General features: G+C 42.8%; 1 protein-coding gene across 5 annotated transcripts in view; it reads right to left on the reverse strand.

Moving 5' to 3' along the window:
• The window catches only part of SLF2 (SMC5-SMC6 complex localization factor 2), a 196,864-nt gene that overhangs the window by 62,905 nt on the left and 117,194 nt on the right, over nt 1–16,765 (reverse strand). For all 5 annotated transcript variants that reach the window (XM_033941811.1, XM_033941813.1, XM_033941809.1 and 2 more), the window contains 2 exons: nt 7,077–7,218; nt 3,841–3,934 (listed from right to left, as the gene is read on the reverse strand). In XM_033941811.1, coding sequence (XP_033797702.1) covers nt 3,841–3,934; nt 7,077–7,218 — 236 coding nt within the window. The remainder of the gene's footprint in view (nt 1–3,840; nt 3,935–7,076; nt 7,219–16,765) is intronic.

The following is a 16,765-nucleotide window of genomic DNA, read 5'->3' on the forward strand; positions in this document are numbered from 1 at the left end:
TGGTTCCGACGTGGATTATCACTGCTGTTTCCTCTGTCTCAGCTCCCTCCATGATTCTCTCGATTCTGTCGGAGATGTCCTTTGTCCTCGCCCCTGGGAGACATGTCACCAGGCGATCCGTTCTGCCTCCCGCTATGTGACTGTCCACCTCTCTCAGGATTGAGTCTCCCACCACGATAGCAGATTTTCCTCTCCTCAGCTTCCTCCTGGGTCTCAGGTCTGTGTCGATGATTGGGTCCTCCAATCCTTCTTTCTCCTGATTGGTTCCTCCGCAAGGTTCCTCTCCCTCGGCTCCTGGTGGGTCCCGATGGCTCCTAGCGGGTCCTGTCCTCCATCTGTTTGTTCCCTTCTGAGGAGAGGGTGATCCTGTGTTTCTACCATCTTGCAGGCCTCCTCGATGAATCTTTCGAGCTCTCTGACCTGTTCGTTGATGGTCCATTAGACAGCGGTAGGAACGTTTTTAGAATTAGGCCCTAAATCTCCAGTGTTGGAAAACCTAAAGCATTAAGTCTTTGGATCTATTGTGTACTTCTTTGCATCCCAGTTTAAACACCTAGGAGGAAATTCTGTAAATGGCATCTATAAAGATGGGTGCCTATATTACAGCTGCCCTTCTCTTGTCAATCACATTTAAGCGCCTATTACAGAATTGCGCCTAATATAGGCCAGGGTTTTAAAGGTCTACATAAGACACCTAAATACTTTAGAGAATCATACCTAGTGGCATCTAAGATCTTCACCCTTAAACATGCCTACTTTGGAGTTAGGTGCCATGCGATAGGCACCTATTTTTGTAGAATCGCGCCTATTACCCAATTTTTATTTTTTTCCAATTATGGGCTTCTTTAAAGCCCATTATTGAAAAATGCTTATGCCATTCTTTATGCATTATTGTGTCTGGACCGCCATAACTGTGCAGAAAACTGAATGCAAAGCCCCTGCTAAGCATTCTGTGCTTTATTACATTGACCCCTGGACCTGGAGGAGGACAGTTTCTTCTAGCCATTAAAATATTAATGGAAACATTACAGATGAGGATTTGAAAGAGAAAGATTAAAAATGGGGATGATTGTGGGGCTTGAGAGACTGGTATGGACAATTTGCTCCATGGTGGTGTCCCTACTACTATTTATTTTTTTTTTTTTTATTATTTATTTATAATTTTATACATTATTCCCAAGCATAAACATCTTGTACAGTAAGATTGTTTTAAATATACATAAAGAAAAAGAAAACAAATTACAATACGATATAGAAGATATTAAATATCATAACATCTTCTCCTTATAGAGACAATCTCTAGTCCATAATAATTGGATCCTAGACTTCAATAGGGTGGATTAAAACAAAAAGATCATAAGATTAATCTTATACTTAAGAAAATCTAAATGGATGAAATCGCGGGGAGCTAATCATGTATTTCTGTTGTTACTTCTATTTTTTCACCTTTCTCAAGACGTTTCAATGCCACAAATTTGGTTAGGTGTGTCGGATCAAAGAAAACATATTTATCAGAACCATAATGAACAATACATTTGCAAGGAAATCTAAGGAAAAATTTCCCTCCCACTGAAATTACACCAGATTTTAATAACAAAAACTGCTTTCTTCGTTTTTGAGTCTCTTTGGTAACATCAGAGAAAATTTGTACTTTCTGACCCAGAAACTCTTTAGTTCTATTTTTAAAGAACATTTTCATAATCCAGTTCTTGTCTGGCATCAATACAACTGTTACCAGTAATGTCGCAGGTTTAACTAATTCTTTCATTGAACTTTCCAATAATGTAGTAATGTCCAATTTTGATTCCTGTTGTCCCTCGTTGATCAATTGCTGATCCAATTTTCTATCAGGCAGGTAAAATACTTGTGTAAATGGTGGAATTAATTCTTCTGAAACTGAAAAAATCTCCAAGAAGTATTTTTTTTAACATTTCCCTAGGAGACATAGAAGATATCCTGAGAAAGTTTAGGAACCGCAAATTATTGGCTCGTTGGCCATTTTCAATCATTTCCAGTTTCATCCTGATATTTGTACTATCTCTAATCATAGTTTCTTGTACTTGTTTGACCCCTACTATCTCATTTTTATTTTTATCTGAGGTAGCTTTGACTATAGTCAATTCTGATTGCATTTGAGTCAATTCTTGTTCCTGCTTATCAACTTTCATTTCTAGTGCTTTAAGTTGTGGAGTCAATGAATTTCCCAGTTTGACTACTAAGTCCCAGAGAGACTCCATTGTAATTTCAGTGGGTTTTTCAACCAAAAAGAAGGAAGTCTCACCTGCCATACTTGTAGTAATCGAGTCTTGTTGTCTCTCCCTTTCCTTTGATATTCCAGCCGCAGTATCTCTCTCCAGACTTAAAAAGTCTTTTGATAGTTCTAATACATCGCTCGAAGGTGAACCAGCCTCCTGGGCTACCGGCACTGCCTCTATGGACGTGCCTTGTGCCTGCGGTGAGCTAGTATGCTGCGGTTGGGGGGGAGTATCTCTTTCTTCCGGGCTCAGCGTGACCTCTAGCCCCTGGATTCTGGCGGCGTCACCCCGTACCGCCAAGTCCTGCGGGCGATTCCCCGAAGTTGCCGGCTCCCTCTGAAACCGCGTCAATAGGCGTTCAATAGTGAGAGGAGGGGGAATTACAGAACGCCGCGAGGCTCCGGCGGCACTTCTCCCTCTCCTCTTAGGCATGAGGAAATCTTCAGAGCAAGCTGAATATCCAGACAAGGTAAATTATGAAATCTACCGAACGCTCAGGAGACGCTCCGAAATTCAACCACTCGCGGCCATCTTGGATCTCCCTACTACTATTTATTTTTATAGCACTACCAGACACATACAGCACTACACAGAGTCACAAAGAAGAAGAAAACGGTCCCTGCTCCAAAGAGCTTACAATCTAAACAGCCAAGACAGAAACAGGATGTCATGGATACAGTTAAGGGGAATGGTTTATCTGCTGGCTGGATTGAAGAGCAGAGGAGTAGGGTTAAGGATTGAAGGCTATATCAAAAAGGTGGGTTTTCAGTCTGCTTTTAAACAAGGGAAGGGGCTTAACGGACAAACTTGAGTAATTTATTCCAGGCATAGGGGCAGCTAGATGAAAGGAACGAAGTCTGGAATTGGCAGTGGAGAAAAAGAGTAAAGCTAAGAGCAGCTAATCTGAGGAACGGAGTTCTCTGGGAAGTGTATGAGAGAGAAGCAAAGACAGATATTGAGGCTCAGCTGAATGAACACACTTGTAGGTCAGCAATAAGATCTTGAACTGTATGCGATGGCAGATAGGGAGCCGATTAAATGAATTAAGGAGAGGGGTGACATGAGCGTAGCGAGGTTGGTAGAAGATGAGTCGAGCAGAGTTTTGCATAGATTGCAAGGGGGAGATGTGACACTGTGGGACACCAGTTAGAAGTAGATTGCAGTAATCTAAGCGTGAGGTTACGAGAGCGTGGACAAGAATCCAAGTAGTGTGCTCAGAGAGGAAGGGGCAAATTTTGGTGATATTGAAGAGATAGAAGCGACGGGTCTTAGCAGCTTGTTGGATGTGCATAGAAAATGAGGTTGGAATCGAAGGCCACTCCAAGGTTGCAAGCAGAGGGGACTGGAACAATGACAGTATTATTTACTATGATGGAGAAAGGAGAAGGAGCAGAGGGTTTAGGAGGAAAGAGGAGCAGCTCAATCTTGGACATATTTAGCAGGTGGCTATATAGAGATGTCTGCATCATTTCTGAATATAGAAGTACAAAACTTAATAACCAATGACAATTTGAAATGTTAGCTTTTAGCATCCTTTCCAAGCAGCAGTGCACTTCTCTCTACAGAAGCCAAGCAAAAATCTCACCTTTACTATGTTGATAATATTGTTTTCTGGTATACAGGAAAAAGCTTGACTTTGAGCAACTACTTCTGTCTCTCTCTCCCCCTGTATTTCAGCTCTTAAAAACAAAAAGATTTTGTTATGATAAATAAAAAGAACAGTTTAGTAGGAGTATTTCAAGCAGCATTACACTTAACAGTATAGTCACTTTGATAATTGGTTAATTTGACTGGGAACCTTCAATCCCAATTACGTGACTTTCACTCCAACTCAGCTATCGGAGCAACAGTCCTAAGTCCAGAAGCTCCCTCCAAAATCCTGCTAACTAGGACTCCAGTTCTAAGTGTTATCCAAGCGGTGGCTGATAAGCTCTCCAAGGCTGCTAACACTGCCCTCCAGAGCCTCCTCAATCCTGGCTCACTCACAAAAACAGAATATTACCTAATACCACCTACTATCAAGTTAACCCAACAGTACTGTTCTTATAATAAAAACACAGGATCTGCCATACTACAGTCCTTCACAAACTTTTATCTAACATGACCTCATGTTAACATTTAACTTCACAAGACACAAAATAGGAGACACCCACTTCTCTTAATCTACTTACAGCATTCCCTAATCTTCCAAAGCACTAAAAGCAGCAAAAGTCGGCATAATTTTCCGGAGAACTCACAGATCCTCTTACTCTACAGGCATCTAAATGGGGGAGGCCACAGGGGCTGTGGCCTCCCCAAAAGCTGGAGGTCGCCCTATTGGTGCCCTCCTTCCCAACTGCATCCCAGCACTGTACTTTTATTTAAAATCTTCGGGTAGCTGCCGCACAGTGTCAACGAGCAGGTCTGTCCCAGAATCCTTCATTCTAGTTCCAGGGCAGGCCTGCTTGTTGATACTGCACAGCAGCTGCCTGAAGATTTAAAAGTACAACACTGGAAGAAGTGGGTGGGGGAGTTGGAAGCTGGTGAGAGGCTATGCCGCAGGATTCCACTAGGACTAAGGTAGAGCTCCTGCCCCCCTCCTCTCCCCCAACAAACCAATATTCTGCTGCCTGTGTCTACAGGTATTTCCAGTTTAACAAAAGGACCACACAGGAGAAGGGGCAGGACTTGTGAACACTTACTGACTCACAGGCCCCGGTATTGATTGCAACTATGGGGCACTGATCACAGTGGAGGCAGAAAGGGAAGAGGAGCAGTTTTAGTTTTTGTGACCCCCATCTAGGGTTCCAATATATAAGATCAAATAAAGGTCCATCAATCCCTGCATTCTGTCTCCAACAGTAGTCAATTGAAGTCCCAAGTTATCTGGCAAGTTACAAAGCAGGTAGACAAGACTACACTGCTGCTCATTTTAGGGCTAAAGTGGATTTCCTCAATCCAATTTTTATGGTTTGACTTTTCCTCCAGAACTTGTCAAAATCTTTTAAGTCCAAATACATGAACAGCTTTACCCATGTGTAATGGAACAAATTCCAGAACTTAATTATGTGTTGAATAAAACATTTTCTTAGACTTGTTTTAACTTACTTAGTAACTTCATTGCATATCCCCTAGTCTTATAGTTTATGCAGGGTATACGAACATAAAAGTGAAATTATGATACTATCTTCCTTTCTTAAAAATGTTTAAGCTTCTCTTTATTGATCAATAGGTACATTTAACATTATGTTGCATGCACATATCAACTCTGGAAAGAAAATGTTCGGTCCTTATGTCTAATGTCCCAAACCCTACCCTGTTAACTAGCTCTCAACTAATACTGCATACCACTGGAATCAATTATCAAACTGAACAGTGACTTTCAGGCTATCTCCTATGATGTGTACACCTAAGGAAAGATTAGGTTCTTACCTTGTTAGTCTTCTTTCTGGTAGACAAGACACTCCATTCCTGAACGGATGGGTAGTCAATTTATTCTCTCAAGAACTCTTATAGGGAGCTCCATTTCCATCCATCTGCCTCCCATTCCTCTGGGCTGTTCAATTCCTCAGTTGTCTTCCTACAAGTGAGATAGTATGAGCTTGTCTTTTCTGCTCATATTTCTTTTCATTTCAATTTAGTCCTTTTTTTCTGTTTGTGAGGTTCAGTGCTACATAGGATCCCTTTCTGGGATAGCTCGGGCTGAGGGAAAGTGCAAACTCTGAGGTAGGGAGTCAGACTGCTTTGCAGTGCACCCACTTGGAGAGCCTGCACTAACAGTTTGTGTGCTCAGGGACTGTTCCCTTGGGAGCAAGACTCACCCCAGGTCCATCCACAGTGGGCTTGAGCCCAGGCTGCATGGCTCTGTGGAGGTTTTTGTCCAGGATTGGGGACAGTTGCCTTCCTTCCCCCCATTTGGCATAAGTGGGTTCTGGTGGGGGGTAGAGCTCTCCAGCCGGTTTGTTGGACCTGAGAGGCAGTCAAGACACATGAAGTCTTGATTCCAGGCTTGTTGAGGTAGAAGTTCTCCCTATAAGCTGTTTCAGCTTCAGCACTTGCAGCTCTCTGCACACAGCGTGGCACAGTGAATAACAGGCTGACAGCCTGGTAAACCAAATCGATGGTGGTGGTTTCTCAAAATCAATTTTTGGGGATTCTGAGAACAGAGTTCTTGAAAGAAGAGGTTGACTACTCATCCATTGAATAATGGAGTGTCTGTCGCACCAGAAACAATAATCACTATCCCACTCCTCTCCCTAAAAAAACAAAACTTATATTTAATGCCAGGTGTCTAAAGACAGTCTATTTTTTTTAACATCTATTTCATGCACGAGGTAACAGGGTATCTCAGAATGATTCCCATGTGTTTTGAAAGACCAGCCACTGAAGTCAAGTATCAATACTCTCACGTGCTCCATTGTTAACAAAGTTAGCTTAGTGTGCTAAAGTCCCCTTATGAGTCTCAGAAAATATCAACTGTACCAAGATACATTTCCTAGCTGATAATGCTTTACAAAAAAACATCCTCAAACCAAAAAACCACATAGAAGCTATGTTGGTTTTTATTTTGTTTTTACCAGGGAAACCCTGCCTACCATTTTTTTATATAGAGTTTTTAAATAAAAGTGATTTTATTTTGGACTCCTGCTCTCATCCTGGTTATTTGTGGCTTTTCTACTCCTTGCATTTTTGACTCTTATCTGGCCATGCCTGACAGTTGAGGTCATTTCACTCCAGTAAAGCTTTATGGAAGGGCAAGTAAAAATCTGACAATCCTAACAGTTAAAAAAATTGACATCCATGTGTATCATATACTAAATTGAGCACGTTCAACATACTTACAGGATATCCTCTTTATTAAAATCTGGCTGAAGATGTTGGAGGGGGAACAAAGACTTGAAATCAACTCCCATGTTGACAAACACAGCTGCTATATCTGATAAGGATGGAGTCCATGGTTTATACCGAGAATCATGTGTGGAAACTGAAGAATTAAATAAAAGGAAAACAAATATTTAAATGTCCCTACACTTGAAACAACTGACAACAGTATAAATATGCTGCAAGCAGGATGCTAATATTTGGAATCACCAAGTAGATTAGAGACACTAGTGGCATACACTAGCCCATTCTCCCTCACAGAAGTGATGTCTGAATATACAAGCTGTTGCTCATATACCAAGGCCAAAAAGAATGAAAGACAGAAAATGAAAACAAATTGAAGGCAAAACATACACAATTAGTTGTGTGTGTTTTTCCTTCCCTCTTTTAAGAGAGCACACAAGAAAGCTGCCTGAGGGACCAAAATATACACCATGTCTTTACAAACAGTGGCAGAGGGAATGTACTGTATTTTTTCACATCAATGATGGAATAGATCTGCTGTAGCCACACTTCTTCCCAGTCAACAGGGAGTTAAAAGCTCTTGCTTGGCAATGACTGCTAAAGAAAATGATGTTACTCAAATCCTTTGGTTAACTTTGTTAGAATCATATACCCAATCATTGTCAGTGGTTTCCAAACTTTTTCATTAAAGGGCCACAGTGGGAATACGAGAAAGCTGAGGGCCACCAAAAGATTAAGCTGACACATGCTACTGATTTTGAATTCCGCCTTAACCTACTTGTTCAGACTGGGTATTAATGTTAAAACTAATGTTAATATTGTGGGTATTAAACATTAAAAATTAATGTTAATGATTCTACAACACTTCAAGAATATATATATATATATATATATATATATATATATATATATATATATATATTTATTTATATTTAAAAAAAAAATCACTGTTTTTGATTGCTTTTGTTTTTGATTCCATAAATGCGACATCTGAGTAACACATTTAAGAGACAAGTTTGCAGCTATTATATTAAGTGGGCAAGACTGAAATTAATACATTTACATGATTTGAAGAGCATTTCAGCCAACTGTGAATCCAAGGCTTGTTGAGACTGGGAAAATTACTTTGTTGTGCAGGAGCTAAGATATGGAACTCTGGTGGGTCAGATACGAAATTGTTGGGAAAGGGCATGTTTAGAAAATTACTTAAGATGCAATTATTTGTAGATGCCTTCTCTGGTAGAGCTGATGAACTACTCATGATCATTATTATACAAAGTTATGGTATTATTTTGTAGCCATGATTTTTAAGGTTAGTTTATATGCTTATTCTATCATGTTTATTTTAAAACTAAGTATTTAAATTATGTAAACCATTTAGTTGTAAACGGTATAGAAATTTTTAAAATAAATAAACTGTTTGAGGGCCACAATGGAGGATTTTGGGTCTGTGTATTGGAGACCACTGCTGTATATTATATGTCACAAAAACTGGTAGAAACATTGGGAAAATGCACTTGTAGTGCTAATGCAGAGAAAGCACAATGACTTTTCACTGATAAACAAAAAAAAAAAATGCAGGCAGTTAAAGACCATATGGCCTATCTAGTCTGCCTTTCAGACATACCATTTACTATCCCTTCAAGATCCTATGTATATAACCCAAGCTTTCTTGTTTATTCTTTATTGCACTTGATATACCACTCTGTCTGAAAGGCAGGTCTATGCAGGTCACAAAGTTTCAATTAAAGAAAAGAATGAAAATTAATAGATAAAGATTAGACACTCAAGAACAATTATACCTATACATAAATAAAACAAATGCCAGTCAGGCATTCAATTCAAAGGCTTGATCCCAAAGTCTTGCTGTGAAAAATGGGATTTTTGAAAGGATTGTAGAAAAGGGGGTAAATCATTCCAGAGTTTTGGAGTTAGAAAATAAAAGGCAGAATATCTTGTAGATTTCTTGAATTCAAATAGTCTTCTCGACCACCTCCACCAGGAAATAGTTACATGAATTTATCCTTCTTTCTGTGAAGTAGCATTTCCTTAGGTTTATCCTGAGTGTATCCCTTTTCAACTTCATTTAATGCCCCCTCAGTCCAGAGCTTTCTTTCAACTGGAGACTTGCCTTCTGTGTATTTATACCATGGAGGTATTAAAAATCTCTATATCTCCCCTCTCCGTCTTTTTTCTTAAGTATATATTGAGACCTTTAAGTCTGTCCCCATAACACTTATAAATTACATAATGATCAATTTAGCACACAATACATCAAGGATTTTAATATGCAAGTGCATGCCAAAAAACCTTACTTTCCATACAGCAACATGGAAAATAACCTGCGTATGAATTTCCAGTGAATGAAAGTAAGCTAAAATTAAATAAAGGCATCAATAAATGGAATGGATCTGCTGTAGCATAAACTTCAGCTTCCAAGGTAAAATTTTGGCTCCCTCTCAGAATTCACTTTTTGCTAATCTTTCTTTTAAATCCACACTTTATTACGGGACCAGTGGCTATTTCCCTCTACCCAACAGGGCTTTGTAGGAAGCCTCAAACCCTCCCCCTCCTACCTCACTGTCCCTGTGAACATCAGTTAGTCTTAAAGCAGCCAGGAACTTCTATAGAGGATAAGAACAAGAGAAAGGAGAACGGGGGACACTCCCTGAGAAGTCAATTCTGCTCATATCAACAAATGCAACAGTGAAAAACAAGAGAACTGGTCATAAAACATTAGAACCTGAACAAAATGCTTCAAGGAGAGATAGCCTGCACCGTCAAAAGGAGGCGTCTGAACTAGGGACCCCCCTCCCAACTAAGTGCTAAACCCATTTTGATGGCACTCTTATAAAGGCTGGTCAGAAACCAGAAATCCAGCTTACCAGTGCATGTAAAGGCAGACAATCAGCAAATCAGCAAAGTATAGGGTGGGTTCCCGGAATAAAGTTTGGATTTACAAGAAAGAAGATTAGCAAAGGTAAGAACCTATCTTTCATTCTTGTACAATCTCACTTTATTCTGGTACCAGTGGGATGTAACAGAGCAGTCCTGAAAATTTGGTGAACGTATTCAAGGAGGACCGGGTAGCAGCCATGCAAATCTTGTCCAGAGAAACAGCCGATGACTCTGCCCAAAAGGATTAAACACCTCTGGTAGAATGAACTCACATCATGAGGGGGGGCTTCCTCCCAGCAGTAATATAAGCCACGGAAATGGCCTTAGAAGCTGGCCTACGCCTTGTGGGCAGGATCTGCCAGAACAAACAAGTGGTCAGAGATGAATCTCATCGGTGACCTCCAGATACTGCACCAATATCCTGCACCAAGATCCTGCACATGTCTAAGGACTGCAACACCCTGTCCTGCTCCCTCGAACCAGAGGAAGCAAAAGGAGGAAGGCAGACTTCCTGGTTCACAGGGAAAGTGAAAGCCACTTTGGGAAGAAAGGAAGAAACAGTGTGCAGCATCACACCGGAATCCCTAATATGCAAAAAAGGATCCTGGCAGGAAAGAACCTGAGGCTCCGAAACTCTACGGGCTGAGGTAATAGCTCCATAAGAGCTGCCTGCTCCAGAGACTCATACAGTGGACAAGCTAAAGAATGGAGAAACAGGATAAGATTCCAAGTCGGACAGGGAAGTCGCAACTGAGACCTAAGCTGCAGAGCACCCTGCAGAAAACAAGCCATGTCTGGATGAGATGCCAAGGCACCCCTCAGAGAAGTAGGACTCATATACGAAAGACCAGCAATCTGCACCCAGAGCAAAGCTACCACTTGACCCTTCTTCAGGCCATCCTGCAGGAACTCCAGGACCTGGGGGACTGACGGAGCAGCCAGGTACACCTGTTTCAGGCTGCACCAGGCCTGATAACATCTCCAAGCCTTTGCATAGGCAGCTACTATAGATTTCCTTTTTCCGTGTAGCAACATGGCAATCAAAGCTGAAGAATAGCCCCAGCTAGTCAAGACCACATGTTCAAGAGCCATGTTGTAAGACCAAAGCAGTCTGGATTCTGCATCGCAATCAGACCCTGCCTGAGGAGGTGAGTGACAAGGTAGCTAGAACCCCCAATCCTGCCGAAGCCAAACCAAGTTGGTATACCATGGCTGCCTCAGCAAATCAGGTGTGACCAGGATCACTGGACCTCTGTGGGCTGCTGTCTCAAGAGACGCCCTATCATGGGTCACAGAGGGAAGACATAGTAGACCTTCCCATGGCCAAGGCTGCCCTTGCGCGTCCAGTCCTTCACTGCCAGTCTCGCACCGACAACTGAAGAACTGATCTGCTTTCTTGTTGGCCGCAGTTGCCAAGAGATCGAAAATGGGATGCCCCACTGATCAATTATGCAATCAAATGCTCCGAGACAGAGACCACTCTTCAGGATCCAGTCTGATGACTGAGAAAATCCGTTTGAATGTTGACCACTCCTGCCATGTGTGCTGCTGTCAGCGCCATAAGATGTCTCTCTACTGACCAGAAGAGAAGCTGAGCCTCCACACTCAGAGAAGGACTCCTCGTGCCCCACTGCTGATTGACATAAGCCAATGCCCTGGCATTCTCTGAGAAGACAGACGGCTCCATGACTGAGACAACTCTTGAAATGGAAAAGAGCCAGCTGAATTGCCCGAAGCTCCAAGTGATTGATGGACCATTTGCACTCTGAGGGCACCCACTGGCCCTGAACAGGGATGGTCACACACTGCTTCTCAGCCTTTGAGACTTGCATCCATAGACAGAATCACCCAATCCAAGATCCAGAGTGGAAGGCCCCTGGATAGCAAGGGGGAGTCTCAACCACCATGCAAGACAGTTCTGTGCCACAGTCGTCCAAGGCAGGGGTGCATGCACGGGTCCCACTGGTGGTTCCAGTGAACGCAGACAAGCTCTGGCCCAAGGAATCACACTGATCGTTGCCACCATGGTCCCCAGAACCTGGAATTACTGCCATGACGTTGGAATTGGAGTGGCCAGGACCCTGATAACCTGTCAAAAGGTCTGACGGGATACAGGCAGGAACACTTTGTTTTGTCCCATGTGAAATCAAACTCCCAGGTATTCCAGTTCCTGCATCAGTGACTCTTCCTGAAGCTGATCATCCAGGTGCTGCAGTAACTGCACCAAGTGATGAACAGCCTGATGCTCCTCAGACCGAGGGGTGCTCTGATCAACCAGTTGTCCAGCTACGAGTAAACCAGGACACCCAGTGTGTGAAGAAGGGTTGTCACCACCATCACTTTGGTGAAGGCCTGGGTGTCGTTGCCAACCCAAAGAGTATTGCTGCAAACTGGAAATGTTGCCCCAAGACATTGAACCTCAGATTTTTCTGGTGGTCCAGAAAAATGGGAATATAGATATGCCTCAGTCAGATCCAGGAAGGATAGAAACTGCCCTGGTGCCATCACTGAGCGCACTGTCTCCATGTGGAAGTGAAGCACTTTCAGCATCGCATTGACTGCCTTGAGGTCCAGAAAGTCTCCAATCGGAGCTCTTTGGAACACTGAATTATATCGAGTATCTTCCAGAGCCAGACACTCGCTCTGGAACAGGTTATATGACCATATCATCAAGTAATCTGCAGACTGTGGCCTGCATCTGAACCACCTTTTCGGGACAGCACACTGGAGAATCAGAAAATACTCTTGTCAGAGGACAAAAAAAACTCCAGTTTGTAGCCATCCCCGAGAACCTTCAAGACCCAGCAGTCAGAGGTAAAACCTCCACCTTATGTTCAAAGAGGGGGGAGGGGGACACCAGCCTGGTGTCAGAACTACTTCTTTGTAGCAGCCGCTGTACGATTCCCCATGGACGGCTTACGTCAAAAACCACCGAATCACGGTCTGCCAGATGATGACCTCTGGCCTGCGGACAGATCCAAGTACAGACGGGAGTGCCTGAAGGGACAAACATTTTAACGCCCTGAACCTCTGGAAGGTCAGGATCTATTCATCATCAATGACCTGGGCTTGCGATCCTGCACACACTGGCCATAAGGTCATCCAGACCCTAGCCGAACAACAGCTGTCCCTTAAATATGGAGAAACCCATCTGGCGTTCCACAGGGGTCTCCATTATCCCCACTGCTCTTCAACATCTATATATCATCACTAGGCATGCAGCTGGCCCAGCGGGGTATAAAATTATTCAGTTACGCGGATGACTTTACAATCATTATCCCGTTCAATACTTCTCCCTCTGAAACCACCCCCATGGCAACAGAAGCACTAAACCTGATGGAACAATGGACCACAGAATTCATATTGAAGCTCAATTCAGATAAAACTAAATTCTTCATAGCCTCGCCACACCCACCTGTCACCACAACACTACTACGCATCAACAATCTCAGCTATCCTATTCAATCTACTATGAAGGTTCTGGGGGTAATACTGGACCAAGGTCTAACCATGAAAGACCATGTGGACTCCCTAGTCAGAAAGGGTTTTTTTACTCTCTGGAAAAACTTAGGTCCATTAGAGCATACTTCGACGCTTCATCATTCAGAATTCTGGTACAATCCCTAATACTCAGCCATCTTGATTATTGTAACATTGCCCATCTGGCAATCTCCCAAAAGAAAATGCAGAGACTACAACTGATACAAAATGCGGCAGTCAGGTTGATCTTTGGGTTGAAGAAGTCCGATCACATAACCCCTTCCTACCGACTCCTGCACTGGCTGCCAATGGAGGCACGTGCGAAGTTCAAGCTAGGATGTCTCTGCTTCAAGGTACTATCCGGTCTAGCCCCTAAATATATAACTGACCTTTTCTCCTTCTCAACCAACAGACATAAGAGAAGAACATACCTAAAGTTTGTCTCCCCATCGGCTAGAGGATATAAATTTAAGAGACACCATAACAACTTCTATCGTATCAAGCAGCCTTATGGGGCAAAGACCTCGAAAAATTAATTATACACGCAAATAACTATGGTGAATTTAGGAAACATCTAAAAACATACCTGTTCTTGAAGTACCTAGGTAACGAATCCTTACAATCGACCCCATCACAATCTCACCCCCCAAATCTGATTCCGTAAACTGTTAACCACTAGTCTCTAACTATGAATGTCCCATTCAATTTGTAGAATCTTTCTAATTCATTGTAAACCACATAGAACTTCACGGTCCTGCGGTATATAAACTGTTATTATTATTATTATTATAATTAAAGGGCAACTGGCTCAAAATCGCTTTAGGAAAAAAAAAAATAATAAATAAATAAAAATCACTGGATCCAGAGCATCCTGAGAGCTGAAACGGAATAGGTGGAAAGCTTAGCAAAGACTTTCAAAATGTCAGACAAGGCATCAGTCATAATCCACTCCTGAGATTATAAACTCCAAGTCACGAAACACCAGTGTCAGGATCATGGCGCAGTTTAGCATGGCATGCTTGAGCCATGAAGAAGATGCTGCCACCTGAACACCAGCAGCTGCCAAATCAAACAGACAAGGACAAAGTGTGCTTGGTGACCTGTGCCACTGAGGAATCCACTATCGGGGAAGCAAAGCTCTTGCTAAAGGCATCCGCCAGGAATAAAGCTGTGCTACGGCGCAAGCGCAGTACAAGGAACCCTCAGGAGTCTCTTCAATGTCTGTAAAAATCCAAACGAGACGCCTCTTGTTTGTTTGTTTTTTTAAAATCCAAACAAGATCAGGATGATTGGGGAAGGGGAAAAAAAAAAGAAAAGAAAAAAAAAAAAGAGGTGGATTGTGGCTTTGTCCCATCATACCCTCTGGAAGCGCATTCCAGGTGTCCACCACCCTTTGGGTGAAGAAGAACTTCCTAGCATTGGTTCCGAATCCGTCCCCTCTTAATTTTTTCAAATGCCCTCTCGTTCTTGTACTTATAATACCACTCTACAGAGCCATGGTCAGACCGCACCTGGAATACTGCGTCCAGCATTGGTCTCCATACCTAAACAAGGATATAAAACTGCTAGAGAGGGTGCAGAGACGAGCAACGAAGCTAGTAAAAGGTATGCAGAACCTGGACTACGAGGAACGACTTAGGAGACTGGGGTTGTTCTCCCTTAAGAGGAGACTGCGAGGAAATCTGATCGAAACTTTCAAAATACTGAAAGGATTCAACATAATAGAGCAGGGAAAGCAGGTTATTTACAATGTCCGATGTGACATGGACAAGAGGACATAAACTGAAGCAGAGGGGGGACAGGTCCAGGACGAATATCAGGAAGTTCTGTTTCACACAGCAAGTGGTGGACACCTGGAATGCTCTCCCAGAAGAAGTAATTGCAGAATCCACCGTTCTAGGATTTAAGGGTAAACTAGATGCACATCTCCTTAAGAGTGGCATAGAGTGATACGGGTAAGGGTAAATTAGATGCACATCTCCCTTGAGAAGCATAAGGTGATATGGGGACTAAAACTAGGCCAGGGTACACCTGGTAGGGCCTCCGCGTGTGCAGATCAATGGACTTGACGGACCCAGGGTCTGATCCAGAGATGGCAATTCTTATGTTCGTTCTTCTTCACCCAAAGAGTGGTGGACACCTGGAATGCGTTTCCAGAAGGTGTGATAGGACAAATTACGCTATTGGGTTTCAAGAAGGGATTAGATGATTTCCTGAAGGAAAAGGGGATTGAAGGGTATAGATAGAGAATTACTGTACAGGTCCTGGACCTGATGGGCCGCCACGTGAGCGAACTGCAGGGCGCGATGGACCTCTGGTCTGACCCAGTAGAGGCATTTCTTATGTTCTTAAGATTCTGCAGTGACAGGCAGCTCAGACTGTAGCGATTCAGAGATGAAATCAATAAGAGCGTGCTTGAAAAATCTGCGCACAGTGGGATCCTCCCCCAAATCAGGGGCTCTGCAATTCTGCTTCATGTATCATCCACTCCAGATAAACTGAGCGACTTATGGTTGATTTAATTAAGGGCTCCTTTTACTAAGCTGCACTAGGGTTTAGCGCATGCAGATTAGTATGCGCTAACCCCACGCTACATGGCTAGAACTAATGCGCACTATTATGCGCGTTAATGCCCTAACGCAGCTTAGTAAAAGGAGCCCTAAGTAGATTGGGAGGGCTTCAGTAGTATAACTGTATGAATGAAAGAAAAAAAAATAATTTATAAACATTTTTAGCATTCATAGTGCAATAAGTAAATAAAAGAATAATTATTTATAAATGAAATAGTATAGCTTCTTTCTTTGTATTTAATGCTTATTCAATAGGGATATCCTGAAAATCCAACTGACTGGGAATTCCCCCCCCCCCCCCCCCGGACAGGGTTGAAAACCACTGATTTCTAGACTATGACAATGGAGGGTTTAAGTTGACTTGACTAAGATCACAAGCACTGATTTTCCTTGTTTTCAGTCTGTTATTTCAACCATTAGGCTACTCCTGAGACAGGTTAGTGATGGCTTCCGTTCAGGTTTAAGGGCCCGGGGGGAGGGAAAGCACAGTTACTTACCATTAACAGGTGTTATCCAGGGACAGCAGGCCGCTATTCTCACATATGGGTGACATCACCGACTGTGCAGGCGACTCGAAACTTTGAGTTTCTTCAAGCAAGTCCGCTTGTGAGGCGTCCGCATCCGGGCTCCGTCGGTGACATCACTCATATGTGAGAATACCTGCCTGCTTGTCCTGGGATAATGTGATGATCTGTGGACCACTAGGCCACCAGATATGTCTAACAGACTATAGCTTGA

This window comes from Geotrypetes seraphini, chromosome 4, assembly GCF_902459505.1.
Source record: "Geotrypetes seraphini chromosome 4, aGeoSer1.1, whole genome shotgun sequence".
Classification (NCBI taxonomy): domain Eukaryota; kingdom Metazoa; phylum Chordata; class Amphibia; order Gymnophiona; family Dermophiidae; genus Geotrypetes; species Geotrypetes seraphini.